The 22,555-nt window shown below is 40.4% G+C and overlaps 1 protein-coding gene across 10 annotated transcripts in view; it reads right to left on the bottom strand.

Moving 5' to 3' along the window:
* The window catches only part of METTL22 (methyltransferase 22, Kin17 lysine), a 625,143-nt gene that overhangs the window by 507,666 nt on the left and 94,922 nt on the right, over positions 1-22,555 (bottom strand). For 9 of the 10 annotated variants that reach the window (XM_073632992.1, XM_073632997.1, XM_073632995.1 and 6 more), the window contains one exon: positions 6,949-7,284. The exons of the other annotated variant lie outside the window; for it this stretch is intronic. In XM_073632992.1, the coding sequence (XP_073489093.1) occupies positions 6,949-7,284 (336 nt within the window). The remainder of the gene's footprint in view (positions 1-6,948; positions 7,285-22,555) is intronic. 10 annotated transcript variants of the gene reach the window in all.

Raw genomic sequence — 22,555 nt, forward strand, 5'->3', positions numbered from 1 at the left:
ACGGAGTCATCTGTAGAAGCACCGAGAGCCCAGAAGACTATTGTTTCAGCTTGTGAGCTTAGTGCTGGACCCTGGTTGTCACTGTTTGTGATGGTCTCTTGTGTACTTTGTCACATCTCGGTTGTTCTCTTTGGACCTGCATTCATCTCTATCTCACAACCGGGCTCCTAACATCTTACAGATCACTCTAGCTCTGAGCTAAAGTGTATGTAAAGCCTAACAATTAAATTATTTTATTCGTTCCAGGGATCTGTTATATACTTTCCTTTGAAAAATGTTTCACATAAACTAGTGCAAAACATACCAGTTGATCCTGCCAGAAATCTAAAAACATGATAAATTCCTGTGCTCTCTAACATGCTTCATTTCCACAGGAGTTCATTGAGCCTTCATTATCATCACAAGAGATCATCAGGAGTCTTCATTCTTATAGTTCATTTATTCAGAACATCCATTCCCACAAGATTTCATTCAGAGCCTCCATTTGCAAATCAGTACATTCAGAGCCTTCGTTCCCACAGATTTTGTTCAGAGCATTTACTTGCCCACTGGAGTTAATTTGCATCCTCCATTCCTCGAGGGGTTAATGTGAAGCCTTCATTTCCACAGGAGTTTATTTTGAGCCTTGAATCATATTGGAGTTGATTCAGAGCTTTCACTCACAGGAGTTTAGTCAGAGGCTTCATTTAAAACCTTCACTCCCACAGGAGTTTATAAAGCCGTCACTCTCATAGATGTACAGTACATAGATCCTTCATTCTCACAGGAGTTCATACAACCATTATTCTTATAAAAGTGCTCTCAGAGCCTTCATTCCCACAGTTCATTCATTCAGATTCTTAATTCCCCAGAGAGTTTCATTGACAGCCTTCATTTCCATAGGAGTTTATCTGGAACCCTCCATTCTCAAGGAAGATAATTCAGAGTCTTTATTCCCACAGATTATTTAAACCTTTAATCCAACAGGCGTTTACTCAGAGCAGTCAATCTGATCCTCCATTCACACAGGAGTTTATTCAGAACCTTCAATCCAACAGGAGTCTATTAAAGACCACTGTATATTCTCACAGGCATTCATAAAGCCTTTGTTTTCAGAGGAGTTCATATACAAAAGTTTGTTTTGTTTTGTTTTTTAGAGCATTCATTGACACAGGAGTTTATCCAGAGCTGTTCTTCCCACAGGAGTTTATAGGGCCTTCATTCTCATATATAAAGCCTTTATTTTCACAAGAGCTCATTTGGAGCCTTAGGGGTTGATTTACAAAAACTGAGGAGGGCAACAGCTGGTGCAGTTGCACATGATAGCCAATCGGCTTCTAAATTCAGCCTATTCACTTAAGCTTTGAAAAAAAAGTCTGAAAGCCGATTGGTTTCTATGCAGAACTGTACCAGATTTTGCACTCTCCAGTTTTAGTAAATCAACTCCTTAATTCATATATGGAGTAATTCACAGCCTTCATTCCCATAGGAGTTCACTCAGTCTTCATTCCCACAGCAGTATATCCAGAGCCTTAACTCTCATATTTTATAAAGCCTTGATTCCCACAAGAGCTCATTTGGAGCCTCAATTCTTACTGAGGTTTATTCACAGCCCTCATTTCCATAGAATTTCACTCAGAGCCTTGATTCCCACAGGAGTTTTTTCAGAACCCTCATTCCCATAAGCACTTTTTTGGAGCCTTTATCCTACAGGCATTCATTCAGAACCTTCATTCCAACAGGATTTCATTTTTCATTTTTAGTTTATTCATACCCTTATTCCATGGGACTTCTTTCATATCCATTATTCACACAGAAGTTCATTCAGAGCTTTTATTTCAACAGGGCTAATTCAGGGCATACAGATATTTTATTTTGTCAGGAATTTATTCCGAGGGTTCATTCCCAGGAATTAATTGAGATGCTTCATTCCCACAAGAGTTTACTCAGAGCATTCAACCCCAAAGAAGGTAATTTAGATCCTTCATTCCCACTGGAGATCATTTATCTTTATACCAAAAATAGTTCATTTAGAGCCTTTATTTCATTTAGAGCCTTTATTCCCACAGGAGTGCAATTCAGAGCCTTAAAGCGACACTAAACTGTAATTAAAAAAGAAAAAACTATTTTCAGGTATTTATTTTTAACTCAAAGTATTGCTCTCTGCTTCCTCCAAATTTCCAAGTTTCTTTTTTTGCTGCTGTGATCTGCCTTTCTTTTAGAGGGTTGCTACGCTCATCCTCCATGTTCCTACTGTATGTAATATGAAGTCACCCTTTGTTTGCTCCCGACATAGACAAGGGACTACAAACTATGGAATGTGGGAATGTGTACAGAGAGCTGTGCCCACGACTGCAGCTAATGCGCACTGCTTATTCCAAACAAAAAGAAGTGGGGGGAGGGAAGAAGAGGCTTGGGAGCTCACAGAGGAAAGTACAATGAGGAAGAAAAGCACAGAAACAACTTCATGAAAAACTGATTATAGGGCTAGTTCATGTTGTAATGGAAATTTGTAAGTTCTGTATATAATTGTATTCTATTTTGTATGTATTGCACACTGCCCTCACTGTGCACACAGCTCTAATAATGTTTTCAGTACATGTTTACATTCTTTCGAGTCCTGATTATTATTAGCCTGCCTGTGTAACGCCCCTTGTTACCATAAACGTACAATTGTAATATGAATGTGATACCTACGTAATTATGTGTACAAAAACCTTCAATAATAAAGCAGAACAGTTATTTGGAAAGATGCTGAGCGTATCTTTTGTGTCTGTTCCCTACTGCAGTAGTTATTATTAATTTGGAACCACTAATCAATATGAGGATAGGAGTTGCCTATCAATTTAACCAAGTCAGCATGGTGAGCTTTGCCTAGCCGGCTGAGGTAAGCCTTTTGCTTACATTTGAGTTATCAGACTTCCTTGATCGATAAGGCATTTTCGGGACAAAGGGTACCTATTTTACTCCCCTTAATTGAACTGTATTGATTGGTGGTTATATGTTATGTTGTCCCTGTCTATTGTCCATCGGAGTGTTATAGATAAGAAAGGGAAGAATAGTGCTGTTCACAGGTATATGTAGTACATCTGCTAGATAAAGTAGTTTAGAGTAGTTTAGAGGCAAGAGGGTACAGGCACATGTAGAGAAGACTGGCCAGTCATTATGGGCATTGAATTAAGTAAGGGAACGAAGGGTAAGAGACCCTCAAAAATGCCCAGCACAAGAGGAGCGCTTTATATGAACCGAAGGTGCGGTTCCGCCTATACTGAGCCCCTAGATTAATGGTTAAAGTGGACAGGGATCCACAATGGATAACTGGGTTACCAAGGTCCACAGGGACTAAGAATCATGCAGAGTAGACACCTAGAGAAAAAGCTATCTATAGAGAGAGGGGATGGGATGAGCACTCTGGCTGCCCGTCTGATCATAGAAACTAGATATAAAGGATATCTGAACAAAATAAAAGAAAGTGGGAGAATGATATGCATGTGTAGTGTACAAATGGGAAAAAGTAAGCAATTTAAGAGAGATATATTTGTGTATGTGTGAATGCTGGGAGCTTTAGTTCTATCCCTTGTGTGTGTCATGTACACAGATGTGACCCCCTCCTTTGTGCTCTCATGAAAGAATGTGGCTGGGATGAGAGGTCAGTGATAAGCTGGAAGGACACCATGCCAATTCCAGTTTTTTAGACAAAACAACAAAATGTGTTGGGTTAACGTATCTCATGATAAACAATGTGATCACAATTATTTTGAATCTGTTTTTCAAACATGGTAAAATGAACGTTACATTTAACCAAATTGAATATCCTTTGATAGTGGAAACAGTGCATTTAAAAAAGGGAAATTGAAGTAAAATTAAGTAATAATGAGTATTAATTTCTAATATGAGTTTAACAATTTTATTAATAATATAGATATATTGAAACTGGTTTAGACAACCTTTGTCTGGAAATGAAATCGAGGTTATTGGGGAAATTTGTAAAAATGTGATTAGTTTAGATTAAGATAACAATTTTGTAATTTTACATTTATACAATAAGCCCTTATTGAGAGGAAAAAAGATTAAGATGAGGTTGTTATTTGGAATACAGCTGCCATAATATTTAACAAAGCCAAGATGGATGGGATACATAAGAAGTTTTTATACAAAAATGAAATTTTAAGGTTCTTGATAATAACTTGATGTGCGGGTCCTTGATGTGAGAGTTATAATAAAAACATTTAAATATAAACAGACCCATCACATCAAGTCCACACACCCTGTTAGGATAGATGCCACCTGCAGCCAGTTGTTTTTTAGTTCTTTCTGGTCCATCATACAGATTCTTGGTCCTTTTGTTTATTTTTATTTTTGAAATCCAAAGCAGAATGTGTAGATTGTGAAATGATGTGCCCCTTTTCCTTGTAAGTACAGTGGTATAAGCAGAAGAATATTTTGGATTTATGACCGCAGGGTATTGTTATCATTTATTATAATATTGCCAGGAAAAAGTTGTCTTTTGAAACATGAAAATGGAGTTCTTACACAATCAGCGTGATAGAAAAACAAGTCGTTGTAATATATTTATGGAAGCTGGACCCAGTAATGACGGGTTCACCCCGATATATCAGAGCTGTAGCTTTATACAAAGGTGCTATTAGACCAAGTTAGATATTGTTGAGGACAAACATTTAATTTTCAATGGTCCGACATTCTGCGCAGCAAATATACAGCTAACTAAATGTTTGTCTAATGAAAGGTTTAAAATATGAGTTTGTTTATGTACAAAGCTAACAATGAAAAACACGTACATTTATTCAAAAGAAAGGAAAAACCATATGTTAAATTGATGGTGTAGGAATCAACTGCAGTGAGCCCAGTGCAGGACACACTCCCTGAAGACCCAGCTATTACATTTTTTGTAGATTTGAGTATGCAGTTTATCACCCAGAAGGATACTCTGTATTCAAAGTCATTGGATCCTTTTTTCCCCAGCTCAAGAAGCAGAGCACCATGTTTTAGCAAAGCCTGTGAGCTATAAAAAGAGTGTATATTTATATAGATAGTCGAGATATAGAGAGCTTTTGGTTCCATTTGAAGGGCCAGAAGTTTGCTTTTACTTCGGCAGGTAAACTAATCAAGCATGCCAAGTTAATTTGATTGGCTGTTTTCAGCCTTCCAGGTTCTTGCTGAGGTAGCCATATTAACTTTCACACATGGAAGCAGACCAGGTGACTAAGGATGCTGCATTTACAGGCCCGGACACTTGATGGGTTTGTGCAACTCACAGATTCCACCCTAGTTCTGGCCCAGTATAGCTGGGATTAATAATTCAACTTTAAGGACCCCAGAACGAGAAGAACAAATGGTCCACAGGGGGCAACTTCTTATGAAACAGGACTTTGGAAAAGGTGATCATTTATGTCTGCCAGCCACTCTTTTCCCTCCAGCTTGACACATCTCCCGTGTCATCAGTCACAAGCAGTTATGACTGCCTTAGTATATGAGCGTGGGATAGAGCCTGGGTTCACCACAGTTGGTTTTATAACATACCACTTCTTGTTTTACCTGTTACCAAAGGTGTTACCAAAAGCTGAACATCCCTTCCAAAGATTACAAAAAAGATATATCCAGATGCCCAAGTCAGGATCTTACGAGTATGCATTTTGTTCATATGGACATGTTTTCTGGATGTCCAGTGGCAAATGCTACTGCCAAGGCCACAGTAAAAAGTGTTATCAGAAGTAGTTTTTAAGTACAGAGAGTAACAGAGGAAATCATTTTTATAGGAAAGTCCTTACTAGAAGTTTTGAGGTTATATTTTTACACCCCCTACTGTCTACAATGTAGCGGACAAAGTAGAGTAAGAAACTAGAAAACTTTTGCCTGAATGTTTTCTTATATTTTATCAAGCCCCTAAGGGGATGATGGACACTCTCCCTAAGGATATTTGGTTTGGAAGTTGGTTACTCACTTGCTTATATTTTGTCTCTGAAGTCCTCCTTTCTGATCCCACAGAGAATGATGCTGATCTTTTAAAGTTTTTGACAAACTCATTTATGTGTTTTCTCTCCAATTCCAGATCCTAAAAGTTTGGAAGGATCTAAAACTAAAGCCAGGTGACTTGTGGATTGTTAAGAGACATTTATATATATAAGGAAATGTTTGGAGACTCAATACAGCATCTATTTCATGTATAGTTTTTGTAAAACTTGAAGGAAAAGTCACCTGAATCCACACCAGACACTGCAAAAATGACTAAATTAAAAAAAATCTCTGTGTTTGATTTGTTTCCCTCTTGTGATCACAGTCTAGGGTACTTTTTGATTCAATAACTTTAATTGTAAGGGATAGATTTATATATATATATATATATATATATATATATATATATATATATATATATATATATATATATTTATTTGAAAAAGTAGTTTAGCCATGTTGATGTTCAATTTTATGTAGAATTGTCTGTGTTTACATATGCTGATAAGTCAGTTACTCTTCCCCCCTCCACAACTTATGCTATGATCTTGTTTTATTATTTTCATAATCACTAACCTGGAACAAGTGTACTTTTCACACCTGTTGACAGAAACAATTGTTCACACAAACCAAAAGGTCAGAGTGCTGAGCCCTGTATAACCTTCAAACGAGATCTATTTGGCGCTTACACATGGCTTCTACTCCTTATTCCTGGGAGACAAGTGGAACAACAGGGGGTAAAGGAAAAGTTATTATAAGATTCTGCAGAGGTGGGACTTTAAAGTGAACTTCGTGCAACTTGATGAAATTCCCTGCATTAGCAAAGCATGGGTTAACTTTAAAACCTTTACAACAAATAAAAAATACCTTGTTGTATTGTGTTTATACATCAGAACCAAAAGTAGAAATGAGAGATGTTATAAATAAACTTCAAAGTTAGTCGAAACTAGTAAAAACCCATAGTTTTACACTTTTTTTTGCAATTGCGTTACTTACCTATTTTAATTACATCTTTATTATTTTCACATTTTTCCTCCTCAATTTGACCTTCACTACTGATGGTTAGAATAGTTGGGCACACCACATCTCGAGCATAATCCTTGGTATTATCCCTGTCCAAAGCAGACTGTGGCTTTCTCTGGACTTCAAGGTCTCCATCTTCATCAAGAAAGCTTTCTGTTTGCATATCACATAATGTTGGAGCTTTCAAAACCGGTAATTCTTCTTTACATTGTTTTTCTGTATCTTCATTGTCCGTAATAATTACACAATCTTCACTTGCAGATTTCAGATTACTGTTTTGCCAAAGGATCTTAAAATGTGTCTGAAAAACTTCAGAAGACACAAAAAAATTTAGTACAGCCTGATTAAAATTTAGATTTCAGGCATCATCACACTGTTAGTTTATCGTTCAAAGGCAAGGCAGATGACATAAGTGGCATGTGCCTGTAGGGGGAACTGTTTAAATTTCAAGATTGACTAAACCGAATTACAAATTCTGTGGAAGGATAAACAGTTTTCATACTGTACATGCAAACAGTGGCATAGCTAGCACATCTGGTACCAGGGGCTGATCATTTTTTTGCACCCCCACCTCCCCCCCTTCAAGAAAAATGGTATGTGGCAATATAGCGACGCTGCGCCAAAACTGTGGGTGTGGTCAGATTGCAGTATCAGGGGGAGAGGCTTAGGTGGATGCTGCATCTGTCCCCCTCTGTCAGACACTGCCGATCACTCAGTTCTCAGTGCTCCCTGAGCAGAGAGCTGGCTACTGTCAGTCTTGGGCTCTCTGCTCTGCCCACCCACTCACTGAAACACTGGGCTGAGGAGGGACTGGAAGCAAGCCGGCTCAGGCTGAGCTGGGTGCTGGTCCAGGCATGTGAGCAGATCCCTACCATATAGTTGCAATCTTTCCGTAGCCTGGACCGGCTCTGTGAGGTCAGCCAACAGATGGCTGTCAGCTGAAAACGTGTCACAGGAGTGCAAAACAATCTGCACAGCTGTGATCCACAGGAGAAGTACAGCCAAACAAGCAATACATCTATCACACGATCTGTCTCTCTGCTCCTGTTTGGCATAACTTGTGACATCTGATAAATGTCCCTATTTATGTTGTAAACTCACCCTTCATGGCCAAGACAGGCTCTTCCATAGCTCAGACTTTAGATACAGGCTCTTTCTCCCTGAAGCTGGCAGGTCCTTCAGGCACCCTCTTTCCTAGTCCAGAGTGCTTCCACTATTCCCCTCTCATAGTCCAGGGCCTCCAGACACCCCCTCTTCTAATCTGGGACCTCCAGGTACCCCCTCACCTAGTTCAGTATCTCCCTTGTGCGCCCCCCCAATCCATCGGCCTTTACCACACCAACCACCATTTCCTAGTCAAGGGCCTCTTCCCCTCCTGCACTCCCCCCTCCAGTCCAGGGCCTCCACTGCACCCCCCCACAGTCCAGGGCCTCCGCTGCACCCCCCCCACAGTCCAGGGCCTCCGCTGCACCCCCCCACAGTCCAGGGCCTCCGCTGCACCCCCCCCACAGTCCAGGGCCTCCGCTGCACCCCCCCCACAGTCCAGGGCCTCCGCTGCACCCCCCACAGTCCAGGACCTCCGCTGCACCCCCCCACAGTCCAGGGCCTCCGCTGCACCCCCCCCCCCACAGTCCAGGGCCTCCTCTACACCACCCCCAAGCCCAGGGCCTCCTCTGCACTCCCCCATCCTAGGGCCTCCTCTTTACACCCCAAGTCATGGGTCTCCTCTGCACCCCCTCCAGTCCAGGGCCTCCGCTGCACCCCCCCAGTCCAGGGCCTCCGCTGCACCCCCCCCCCACAGTCCAGGGCCTCCTCTGCACCACCCCCAATACCCAGGGCCTCCTCCGCACCCCCCCATCCTAGGTCCTCCTCTTCACACCCCAAGTCAGGGGTCTCCTCTGCACCCCCCTCAGTCCAGGGCCTCCTCTGCACCTCCCAGCCCAGTGTCTCCTTCGCTTCCACCATCAGCCCAAGGCCTCCACCACACCCCCCAGTCCAAGGCCTTCTTTGCACCCCCCACCTCAGCCCAAGGCCTCCACTGCACCCCCCAAACCCAGGGCCTCCTTCACACCCCCTTCAGTCCAGGGCTTTCTCTGCACCCCCAATCCTTTGCCATACCAACCCCAACTTCCTAGTACAGGGTCTTCTGCACACAAACCACCAACCTAATAAATGACTGAGTTCCACAAAGGATCTCTCATGCTGAAGCGTCACTCTGGAATGCCTTTCTATAGCGCTGGTGGGCAGTCTCCCTCCTATTTGGTTCTCCGGTATTAGGCAAACTATGCAGCGGGCGCTGCCTGTCCATTACACTTGATTGGGTGGAAGCGACACCCTTAGAGCAGCGCTTCCCAGTGCAGGTGGGGGTGATGGAACCCCTGGCGGCGCCCGCTAGACGCATCACCCAGTGTGAATAACCCCCCCTCCTAATTTCGGGCCTGAATGCAAAGAGAGTGGAGAGACACCTTTTGGCTATCAAGGAATATGTAAACCCAACATTTCAAATTCCTGATATGTGCACTCAAAAAGTTAAAAACGGGATATACATCACATGAAATGCAATAAATAAAGTAGATAGCCAGCTCACCCTATATATGGGTGGGGTTTCTGGAGCCAAACAGCCAATATGCAAAAAGGGTGTAACTGGAGCTCAAGTCAAAAACGGGGCTCCATATAGAAACTCACTGCAGCATATACAAAATCAAAATTTTATTGAACAATTCAATTAGACCCCTTTTACACTGGGGTGCTTTTCAGGCATTTTAGCGCTACAAATAGTGCTTGAAAAAGCCTGAAAAGCACCTTTTAAGCCATCCCAGTGTGAAAGCCCGAGTGAAAAAGTCTTACAAGCAGCAACTTTGGGGCGGTGGGGGAGCGGTATATACACCACTCCTGCCCATTGAAATGAATGGGCAGCGCTGCCGCAGTGCCGTAAAACGGGCGCTATTATCCCTTTATTCAGCCGCTAGCAGGGGTTAAAAGCGTCCCGCTAGTGAGCGAAAAGCGTTGCTATAACAACGGTAAAACGCAGCTAAAACTAGCCTTACCGCTAACGCCCACACCGCCTCAGTGTGAAAGGGGTCTTAGTTATCAAAAAGCAGATCAAAACCTTCATCATACCATCAATAAAAACATTCATGACAACATTGTCAGGAAAGTAAAGATAAAAACAACCCAGGCTCCCAGACATTTATCCATTCATACCAAGGGACTAGCAGCAAAATATCAGTTATGGGAATATGTGAGGGCACATCAGCGACTCAAAAGTTGCAAAAAATGGCTTGTGGACATGTAGGACAGTGTCCACAACGTGAGATGTAACCCAAAAATGTAATTCAGTTGATAAGTGTACAAGCCCATAGTGGGTGCTTGGATGTAATAATAATGGTTACTGAAAGCTTAAATTGGATGTAACCCTCACATATACCCAGTGAAGTGAACAGCCTTGGATGATACACAGAGATGAAACAAATCTCCCTACATAAGTTTTACATTTTAATCTGCTGTCTTCATCTTTATGTATGGTTTAGAAAGTGCAGCTCCTGTTAGATTTAGGGTTGCAACTAACAATTATTTTCATAATCGATTAGTTGGCCGATTATGGTTTAGATTAATCAGTTAATAACCTTAAAAAAAAAGTGTGGTGTATAATTTAGTTAACCACTTGCCGACCGGCTTACACCGATATACGTCGGCACAAGGGCACATACAGGCAGATTAACATACCTGTATGTTGCCCTTTAAGAAGCAGTTTGCGGGCGCGCGGCGACCTCCGTAAGTGTGGTCGCAGGTCCCGCGGACTCCATGTCCGCGGGGATACCCGCGATCTTCTCACGAAGAGGAAGAACAGGAAAATGATGATGTAAACAAGCATTTCCCCGTTCTGCCCAGTGACACCGACACTGATCACAGCTCCCTGTAATCAGAAGCGGTGATCAGTGTCGTGTCACGCATAGCCCCTCCCCCCCACAGTTAGAATCACTCCCTAGGACACACTTAACCCCTACAGCGCCACCTAGTGGTTAACCCCTTCACTGCCAGTCACATTTACACAGTAATCAATGCATTTTTAATTGCACTGATCGCTGTATAAATGAGAATGGTCCCAAAATTGTGCCAAAAGTGTCCTGTCTGCCATAATGTCGCAGTCCCAATAAAAATCGCTGATCACCGCTGATTACTAGTAAAAAAAAAATATTAATAAAAATGCCATAAAACTATCCCCTATTTTGTAGACGCTATAACTTTTGCGCAAACCAATCAATAAACACTTATTGCGATTTTTTTGTTTACCAAAAATACGTAGAAGAATACACATCAACCTAAACTGGTTATTTTTTTGTTTATAGTGCAAAAAATAATAAATGCAGAGGTGATCAAATACCACCAAAAAAAAGCTCTATTTGTGGGGAAAAAGGACGTCAATTTTGTTTGGGAGCCATGTCGCACGACTGCGCAATTGTCAGTTAAAGCTACGCAGTGTCGAATCGCAAAAAGTGCTCTAGTCTTTGGGCAGCCAAATGGTTCAGGGCTTACGTGGTTAAAAAAAAAAAGGCAATATATTCTTAAATATCTCTATGCAGTGGTAAATATAAATAACCAACTATATGCTTAGGGAGCAAAATCTCTAATCCACTCTGAGAATAACAGACAGAAGAGATATACTGTATATACCATTAGAGAAGATATACTGTATATACTATTAGAGAAGATATACTGTATTAGAAGAGATATATTGTATAAACTATTAGAGGAGAGATATACTGTATATACTATTAAAGGGTGAATCTGGTAAAAATCATCAGACTCAGAGATCATTTTTTTAATCTAAAAAAACAAAGTCTTCCTTCAAAAAAAATGTAATTTTAGGAACATTCATTCGATTTTCTAATCGTTAGTGGGGTCAAATCGACATTCGTTTTCATATATAATAAAAATGATCTTGCGCAATCTCTTCCTGTCTCACACAATGAATATACAGTGCCACATAGAAACCTTTCAATAAACCAGTAATAAATAAAAGTCCTCTATTGGTGTCACAAAGGCTGTGAAAAAGTGAAACAGTTCTATCAATAAATAGTGGATAAGTGAATAAAGCATAAAAAATGCATAAAAAATGTATATAAAAAATGTGTGGATGGAATAGAGTTCATAAATATCTTCATAAATGATGTCCTGTAAGTGTCAGTCTCTCTAAACTCTCACCTTCATGCATGTATAAGCAAGCGTTGTATATTGACATCAAATGGTAGATAGATGTATGGCAGCAAAATGGAGTTCAAATGTTCCTCATCACTTTATCCAGGCTTGATCAGTATCCTCTTATATCCCCCCAATGCCGCTCACTAGCCTGTCATCATGTATACCACAGAGGCACAAATGGCCCAGTGGTATACGAGGGAAAAGGAAAGAAGCCTCCAATAGTGTAGTAGTTAGGTGATAAAAGGTTTTATCAAAGTTAACAGATGTACTCTTACACTCAAAACGTTAAAAACAGGCGAGATACAGTAAATTGCAGAACAGCGGCGTCTGAGGCGCCTTCTCACATGACTTCCTGTTTACGTCCTTGCACGGCCACTCCCTACGCGTTACGTCACCGCTCGTGACTTCATCTGGGGAACCGGATTGGCCCGCGGACCCTTCTATTTATATGGTAAAACCGGAAATCTTATGGTGGCCATTTTCTTGTAGACCGCTCGAGTCTAACGACGCGGCCATGTATTGGGTGATTTCTTCTTGTAAAGTGGCGGCCATTTTTATTAGATGTACAGCAACTGTACTCAATGGGGATATATGTTAAAAAATGGGTAAAGATAGTATAATCTAATATATTATCCAGCGCTCAACATATCTTCTATTACAAAATATAGAAAAATAATCATAAAAATTAGGGAAAATCAACTATAAAATTTGTTCCAAATATATTATTACATGAAAAATGCATTAAAAATATATAAAAAAAAATGTATTAAAAAAATACAATAAAAAACAGCCCATATCGATCGTATACCGTAGTCAGTCATAGGGCACCCCAATATATTGTTGTTTTCTACATTTTTTTATATACAGTATAATATACTAAAGGTAGATAATATGAATACTGGTATATAAAAATTGAACTAAATAAAAGAAGATACGTGGTAAAAAATGGTATAGTAAACAGCAAAGTGTACTAATATCTATACTGAAAAGAAGTGTATTTGACTAAGACGTGTATGACATTAAATCGATACAATTGCTACAACCGTCATAGTGATTAGAAATTACTCGATTGTATCGATTTAATGTCATACACATCTTAGTCAAATACACTTCTTTTCAGTACAGGGGGTCCCCGGATTACAAACAAGTTAGGGACTGTAGGTTTGTTCTTAAGTTGAATCTGTTTGTAAGTCGGAACAGGTACATTTTTTAAGTGTAGCTCCAGCCAAAAAAACTATTTTTAAGCTTTTTGGATAGCATAGGGAAGGTTTAAACACCCCTGTAACATTTGTTTTGCTGTGTGTGCCCCTGTTCAGAAGATTTCACCTCACTTTCTGTCCCAATGACAATTGGATTTTGAAAATTTTGGGTTGTTGTGGAAACAAGTCTTGGTGATAAAGCATCAGTGGAGGTACCTTTTTCCCATAATAGTTCTTACAGAAGTGAATTTCCCTTCCTAGGGGAAGATTTCCTCTCACTTCCTGTTGTCTCCCTCCGTTTGTAAGTAGGAGTCGTTTGTGTCGGATGTTTGTAACTAGGGGACCCCCTGTATAGATATTAGTACACTTTGCTGTTTACTATACCATTTTTACCACGTATCTGTTTTATTTAGTTCAATTTTTATATATAAGTATTCATATTATCTACCTTTAGTACATTATACTGTATATAAAAAATTTAGAAAACAATACATTGGGGTGCCCTATGACTGACTACGGTATACGATCGATTTGGGCCGTTTAATATATTTTTAATAATTTTTTTGATATATATTTATAATGCATTTTTCATGTAATCTTAATATATTTGGAACAAATTTTCTAGTTGATTTTCCCTAATTTTTATGATTATTTTTCTATATTTTGTAATAGAAGCTATGTTGAGCGATGTATAATATATTAGATTATACTATCTTTACCCATTTTTTAACATATATCCCCATTGAGTACAGTTGCTGTACATCAAACAAAAAATGGCTGCCACTTTACAAGAAAAAAATCACCCAATACATGGCCGCGTCATTAGACTCGAGTGGTCTACAAGAAAATGGCCACCATAAGATTTCCGGTTTTACCATATAAATAGAAGGGTCCGCGGGCCAATCCGGTTCCCCAGATGAAGTCACGAGCGGTGATGTAACGCGTAGGGAGTGGCCTGCAAGGACGTAAACCGGAAGTCACGTGAGAAGGCGCCTCAGACGCCGCTGTTCTGCAATTTACTGTATCTCGCCTGTTTTTAACGTTTTGAGTGTAAGAGTACATCTGTTAACTTTATTAAAACCTTTTATCATCTAACTACTACACTATTGGAGGCTTCTTTCCTTTTCCCTCGTATACCACCGGGCCGTTTGTGCCTCGGTGGTATACATGATGACAGGCAAGTGAGCGGCATTGGGATATAAGAGGATACTGATCAAGCCTGGATACGGTGATGAGGAACATTTGAACTCCATTTTGCTGCCATACATCTATCTACCATTTGATGTCAATATACATTGCTTGCTTATACATGCATGAAGGTGAGAGTTTAGAGAGACTGACACTTACAGGACGTCATTTATGAAGATATTTATGAACTCTATTCCATCCACACATTTTTTATGTATTTTATATACATTTTTTATGCATTTTTTATGCTTTATTCACTTATCCACTATTTATTGATAGAATCGTTTAACTTTTTCACAGCCTTTGTGAAACCAATAGAGGACTTTTATTTATTACTGGTTTATTGAAAGGTTTCTATTTGGCACTGTATATTCATTGTGTGAGACAGGATGAGATTGCGCGAGATCATTTTTATTATATATTTCATGTAGTGTGAACACATTTTAGTTTTTGCTGCAATCTTACTTCACGGCAAGACACACATCCACCTTTTAGCACATATCCACCTTTTTAGCACATTCACTGCATTTACTCAACTGTGGTGCGCAGGACACATTACTTTATTTATTCACGGTAGACGTTCATTGTCAACCACAGTGACATGAAAATTTGGAAATAATAGAAAACTTCTTGGTCAAAGGAATTTTCAGACAGTGTATGTGGTTTTCGTTCAAAAATGACATTTTAAAAACAGAATGTTAAAAACAAGTGAAAATTTTCAAACAACATTCTTTCATTCAGCGAATGTACAAAGATTTTTCGCCTGAATATTCTCGTCTGAAAACTGATCCGTGTGGCCAGCATAAGGCTCGGTACACACCTATGCAGTTTGCTTTTGATCTGTTTCTGCAGTGCTTTTTGCTGTGCGTTTTGATTTTTGCGCACATGATTTTACTGGGATTTGCGTTTTTGCATTTTTTTTTTGGCCAATTTGTTGTTGGGCAGATTAAAAACAAATTGCTGCGTTTTTGCAGCAATTTGCGTTTGCATTACATGCTTTTCTGCGGCTTCTCCATTAAAGTATATTGAACCAAAAAGCACCATTTTGCATTAAAAAAAGTCCCTGACCCTTTCCAAATACGCATCGGCTGAAAAAAGCATAGATGTGAACATGTCCCATAGGAAACATGTAAATGAACTGTAGTGCGTTTCTGCAAAAAGCACCAAAAAACACATAGATGTGAACCAGGCCTAAGACGTTTAGTAACATAATGGGGTTAAAAACTAAAAATTAGCCCTTTATAGTACAAATAAAGCAGATAATCACCATTTCATTATTTTTTGGCTGTAGAACTGTGAAAGTAATATTTACAGTAGCGATTATTTGCTCTTTTTGTACTATAAAGGGCTCATTTTAGTTTTTTAATCCCAATATGTTACTGGCCGATTAATCGATTATGAAAATAGTTATCGATTAATTTCATAATCGATTAATCGATTAGTTGTTTCAGCCCTAGTTAGATTTTTCACTTCCTCATTCATCTGTAGGAGTGGATTATTGCTATACAATGCAAGACAGCTGTTTGGAGAAAAAGGACACACCCCCTCCCTACACATGCAGAGGTTGCCCGTGAATAGTTTAGCAGTCTGCTCATCTATTTATAGCAGCCTCACCCAACACAGACTTCAGGCTCCCATCTCAGAGAGCTTGTCAAAAGGCTGAGAACAGAGGAACGGAGCAGGACAAAGCTACAGGACATGGTTCTTTGCAGAGAGATACAAAAAAACACTGCAGATATACAGTATGTGCCCAGCTCAAATTTCATGAATCAGGTTTACATCCACTTTAAAAAGGTGAGATGGAGCGAATAGAGACGCATGTGGATAGAAGCTCATGCAAAATGTAACAAGCAAGCCAGTAGGAGTGTTCATGTAGCCTGTTCCCTTGTCGCCATTGCCACATTTGCAGGTTTGTGGAACGCAGTGACAGCTTCACCGGCAAAAGGTGTATCATATAAAAAAAGTTTATTAACTGTAGCACTGCACGGGTCCTCTACATCCTTGAGTGCTCCAGCAAAAAATTCTACACAAGACTAAACGCCAGTTGCGTATCACTATCCACATCGGTGAACATTTGGGCAGTATCTGAGCCTGGGTTGTTTTTTATCTTTACTTTCCTAAGAACATTGTCATGAATGTTTTTATTGATGGTATGGTGAAGGTTTTGATCTGCTTTTTGATAACCAATTGAATTGTAGAACAAAATTTTGATTTTGTATATGCTGCAGTGAGTTTCTATATGGAGCCCCGTTTTTGACTTGAGCTCCTCCCTTAAGCTCCAGTTACACCCTTTTTGCATACTCCTGGTACGTGCCTGCCGTACCATGTACCTATACGAAAAAAGTATCCTGTTCTCTTTGTATTGTTTCCCTTGTGTGAAATCCCTGGCGTTTCTGTCAGTCCCTCTTCTTTCCTATTAAAAACTGTAAACACTAGGCATGAGAGCACAGCTTGGTCAGTTTTCAAGCTGAACTCCACCTGCTCTCCTCCAATGATAAGATTTGTCCTGACACCCACTCCCTCCCGCACAGCCTTTCACTGGGAAGATCAGTGTACTGTTGTTTTTACAGCTCTTATGCAGCTGATTAAAGAGAATATATGTGATCATCTAAAAAAGAAGGGAAAAAAAGCATTTATAATGTTTATGTATACACAAATTATTTATTTTAAACCAAATGGGTTGGTTTAAAGGGCGGGGGTTTACTTTAAGGTACGACATGCCATTATGTCCAGAAATGAGGGAAATCTGGACGTTATGCATGAATTTAGCAATTCACCTATAATAACACTTTGAAGAGAAACTCTCTTCTCAGCTAAAAATGCGTATAAGCCACTTCAGCAAAAGCATATGTGAGTTGTGGCTTGCCTCCCCACTGGGTCATCTAACTAACATTACATGGACCACAGAGGGTTCATAACTTCACTGTTAATTCTGAGTGTAAAGAGCTTCACAGCTAAATAACTAAACATCAAGGAGGTTAAACTCAGGAGTCCACCTTATTCAAAAATACTGCAGTACAGAACTACACATTAGTAATCCTTCCAAATCATACCTCTGGGTCTGTTCTTGAAACAGACCATCACTGAAGCAAACAAAGCTATTCATACAACAAACAGGCCATTGTATTGTTGGTGTGCATATGCCGTTTCATGTGCTGGGGTGGTTTAAACAAATGTACATATTTACATTAAGCAGAGATATTGCCTTGGATGTTCAATATTAAATATTTATAGCTCCACCATTATTGGCAAAAATGAAACCTGTCTTTCACACTCCAAACCACTGTGATTTTCCAGCAGAGAATTATAAATAAATTATAGCAATAAAAATAAGACAGGATTAGTCTAAAAGTAGGACATTCTGCATCTGCTATAAAATGACTGCAGCAAATACAAAGATATGATCTCCTCTGATTTGTGATAAGAAGCACAATAACTCATTTCTGTTTTTAAAATACATTTTGACTTGAATTTAAGCATATTGCAGGGCCATTATAATTTGGCAGTCATTAAACGATAATTCCCCCACTAAAGGGTCTGGAGGATATTAGTTATGAGGAAAGGTTGGGAGCACTGAACTCATTCTCTCTGGAGAAGAGACACTTGAGAGGGGATATGATTTCAATTTATAAATACCGTACTAGTGACCCCACAATAGGGAGAAAACTTTTTCGCGGAAGGGAGTTTAACAAGACACGTGGCCACTCATTAAAATTAGAAGAAAAAAGGTTTAACCTTAAACTATGTAGAGGGTTCTTTACTGTAGGAGCAGCAAGGATGTGGAATTCCGTTCCACAGGTGGTGGTCTCAGTGGGGAGCATCAATAGTTTCAAAAAACTATAGATAAGCACCTGAACAACCGCAACATACAGGGATATACAATGTAATACTGACATATAATCACACACATAGATTGGACTTGATGGACTTGTGTCTTTTTTCAACCTCATCTACTATGTAACTATTATGAGAATAGACTTGTTTATCCCAAGCATGTTTAAATTCAAATCTACAGAGACTCGCTACCGCTGCTGAAGGTCGTCATGATCCAAGCATGCGATATTCAATAAATATAATACTCCTGTTTTGTCTGTGCCCCAGCAAGGGAAATTAATTTCCTCCATTTGTTTTTGTAGCCATTGTCACCAACACAAAAAGTGATAGGAAATTCAATATTTTAACTTCTTCCCACCCGCACTATAGCCAAAAGACGGTAACAGCACAGGATTCCAGTTCATTCGTGGGATGCCCTCCCAGAACCCCATCTCTTACATGCCCCGTGGGGCATGCATCAGGAACCCTCTGATCACAGATCCTGGTAAAATGCCAATCACAACGGCCCTTTACCATGTGAGCATTTGTGTCCAGTCACAGCTGGTCACATGTAAACAAAATTGGCTGGTTATCGGCAGTCATTTCCTCATGCGCTGTGTCCGTGTGAGGAAAAGGTGAGCCAATAACTGGCAAGGCTGTCAGTATATTGTTTACACTGATAATCAGGGCACTGGTCATCAATGGCCTTGATTATCAGTGCAGGCTCATCAGTAACCATCAGTGCCCCTTATCAATTTTCATACTACATTATACAACCTAAATTCTGATTACTGAACCTTCTCTGGACCACTGTTATGACTGTCACCAAACTCAGTTACCCTACTACTATTTTTCTGTACTAGTGGCACAAACTATATGAATTCCCATTGAGCACCAGGAAGCACAAGTCCTGTTCTGGAGCCATTTAACAAACAGGATCACTTTTGAACAGTCCTTTGCAGGAGCACTAGCCCAATACATTGGTTCTGTATATATACACACACACATTCCTCCATGGAGGCAATATGGACCAGGGGGTGAAACCACCATATATTTTTGTCTTTGCTCTGTTTTCCTCATAGTGGTCATAATTACACAAAATTATAAACAAAACACTTTTGTGTTTGCCCCTATTTATCATGAGCTGAAGGCAAAGATCTACAACTTTCTCTATGTAAACAAAAGGCCTGTTTCTATCAAATATTGTTAACAAATCTGTCTAAATCTGTGTTAGTGAGCACTTCTCCTTTGCTGAGAAAATTCCATCGACCTTACAGGTGTGGCACATCCAGATGCTGATTAGACAGCAGGATTATTGAACAGGTGTGCCTTAGGCTGGTCACAATAAAAGGCCACTCTAAAATGTGCAGTTTTACTGTACTGAGGGGGGTCCGGGGGGGTCCAAAAACCAGTCAGTATCTGTGTGAACACCATTTACCTCCATCTCCTTCGCATGGAGTTGATTAGGTTGTTGATTGTGGCCTGTGAAATGTTGGTCCATTCCTCTTCAATGGCTGTGCAAATTTGCTGGATATTAGTAGGAACTTGAACACACTGTCGTATAGGCCGATCCAGAGCATCCCAAACATGCTCAATCGGTGACATGTCCAGTGAGTATGCTGGCCATGCAAGAACTGGGTTTTCAGCTTCCAGGAATTGTGTACAGATCCTTGCAAAATGGAGCCATGCATTATCATGCTGCAACATGAGGTGATGGTCGTGGATGAATGGCACAACAATGGGCCTCAGGATCTCGCCACGGTATCTCTGTGCATTCAAAATGCCATCAATAAAATGCACCAGTGTTGCGTTGTGTTGTTCATAGCATACACCTGCCCACACCATAGCCCCACTGCCACCATGGGCCACTTGATCCACAACATTGACATCAGCAAACCACTCACCCACAGAACGCCATACACACTGCCTGCCATCTGCCCTGTACAGTGAAAACCAGGATTCATCTGTGAAAGGAACACCTCTTCAAAGTGCCACACACCATTGAATGTGAGCATTTGCCCACTCAAGTCAGTTACGACGACGAACTGCAGTCAGGTCGAGACCCCGATGAGGATGACAAGCATGCAGATGAGCTTCCCTGAGACGGTTTCTGACAGTTTGTGCAGAAATTCTTTGGTTATGCAAATCAATTGTTGCAGCAGCTCTCTGGGTGGCTGGTCTCAGATGATCTTGGAGGTGAAGATGTTGGATGTGGAGGTCTTTGCTGGTGTGGTTACACATGGTCTGTGGGTTGTGAGGCCGGTTGGATGTACTGCCAAATTCTCTGAAACGCCTTTGGAGACGACTTATGGTAGAGAAATGAACATTCAATTCAAGGGCAACAGCTCTGGTGGACATTCCTGCAGTCAGCATGCCAAATGCACGCTCCCTCAAAACTTGCAACATCTGTGGCATTGTGCTGTGTGATAAAACTGCACATTTAAGAGTGGCCTTTTATTGTGGTCTGCCTAAGGCCCTCCTATTAGTGCAGCCTCATTAGCGCACATCAGTGAAGAACAAAGATAACTTTTTTGCAAAATTTAAATAACAGAAACTAAGAAAAACATTTTTTTTCAACAATTTGGTCTTTTTTTGTATGTTTAGTATAAAAAAAACAGTGGTGATTAAAGAACACCAACAAAAAGCTCTATCAGTCTCAAAAAAACATTTAATTTGGGTACAGTGTTGCATGACCGCATAATTGTCATTCAAATTGCGACAGCACTGAAAGCTGAAAACTGGCCTGGGCAGGAAGGGGTGAATGTACCCGATATTGAAGTGTCTACAGTTGTTACCAGAGAAGGAAGTGAGGGTCAATCTTTCAACAGGGACACCTGTATCAATGACATATGTCTAAATCAGGGGGGCTCAACCAGTGGCATGTGGTGCCTTCTGATGGTCTGGAACCCCAAACCAGGGAAGCACATGCCCATGTCATGGCATTGCGGATCAGCAAGCCCAGATAGCCAACCCGCCATCCCAGAGCATCAGAGTGCATGGAGTCAGTGCCAGCAGCGGAGGAAGCAGGTGGCCACAGAGGCAAGCAGATGGTTCCTCTGTAGCAGCCTGGAAAGCAATACCAGCAGAAGCTGGAAGAGGAAAAGGTCAGTCTGTTAACCATCACTTTTGCAATTGGCAGATCAGCATTAATAAAAAAAGATTAATCAGGCTGCTTTCATACTAATCCACAGGTGCAGCACAGTGCACCTGTGGCTTTCCTGTAAGTTAGCTGCACTGAGCCATAGACTTGTATTATATCCTGGGGGTTTAGTTTGCTTCCTGAAAGCGCACCACACCTGCAAGATGTAACAGAAGTTTATGGCTCAGTACAGCTAACCCACACAGGGAAGCTGGGGGTACACCGCGCTGCACCCAAAGTGCGGGAAAACCGCAGTGCATCACTGTGAGAGCAGCCTTATTGTGAGCTCAGGACAGTAAGAGCTCAAAAAATATGATATTTGAGGTTGGAGAATTCACAGTATACACCACCTCCTTTAAGTATATTCAAAAAATTACAAAAGGTACAAGTGGAGTTTGAAGGTGCAAATAATCAATTAGAAAATCGATATTACAAAAATTGATATATTTTATTATACAAACATTTAAGATAAACAACATTGTGTAATATATATATATATATATATATATATATATATATATATATATATATATATATATATATATATATATATATATATATATATATAACTAAGCTCAGTGGTCACAATACAAAAATCCTTTTCTTTTGAAGTACATCACGGGACACAGAGCCATAGTAATTACTATGTGGGTTATAGTCCACTTTCAGGTGCTGGACACTGGCACACCCTAAACAGGAAACTGCCTCCCTATATAACCCCTCCCATACTGGGAGCATCTCAGTTTTGTAGCAAAGCAATACACGTGTGTACTTGAAAGCGGCGCGGGACCTCTGTCCCGTGATGTACTTCCAAAGAAAAGTATTTTACAGGTATGCTGTTATAAAAATCCTATTTTCTTTAATCGTACATCACAGGACACAGAGCCATAGTAATTACTATGTGGGATGTCCCAGATCAATGCCAACTGAGGGGAGAGAGACACAACAAAAGTAGGGCACCATGAGATCAGAGGACTTATACTGCTGCCTGCAGTGCAATGCGCCCAAAGGCAACATCCTCATATCTTTTTACATCCAC

Source organism: Aquarana catesbeiana, linkage group LG06 (genome assembly GCF_042186555.1).
Source record: "Aquarana catesbeiana isolate 2022-GZ linkage group LG06, ASM4218655v1, whole genome shotgun sequence".
NCBI classification, from domain to species: Eukaryota; Metazoa; Chordata; class Amphibia; order Anura; family Ranidae; genus Aquarana; species Aquarana catesbeiana.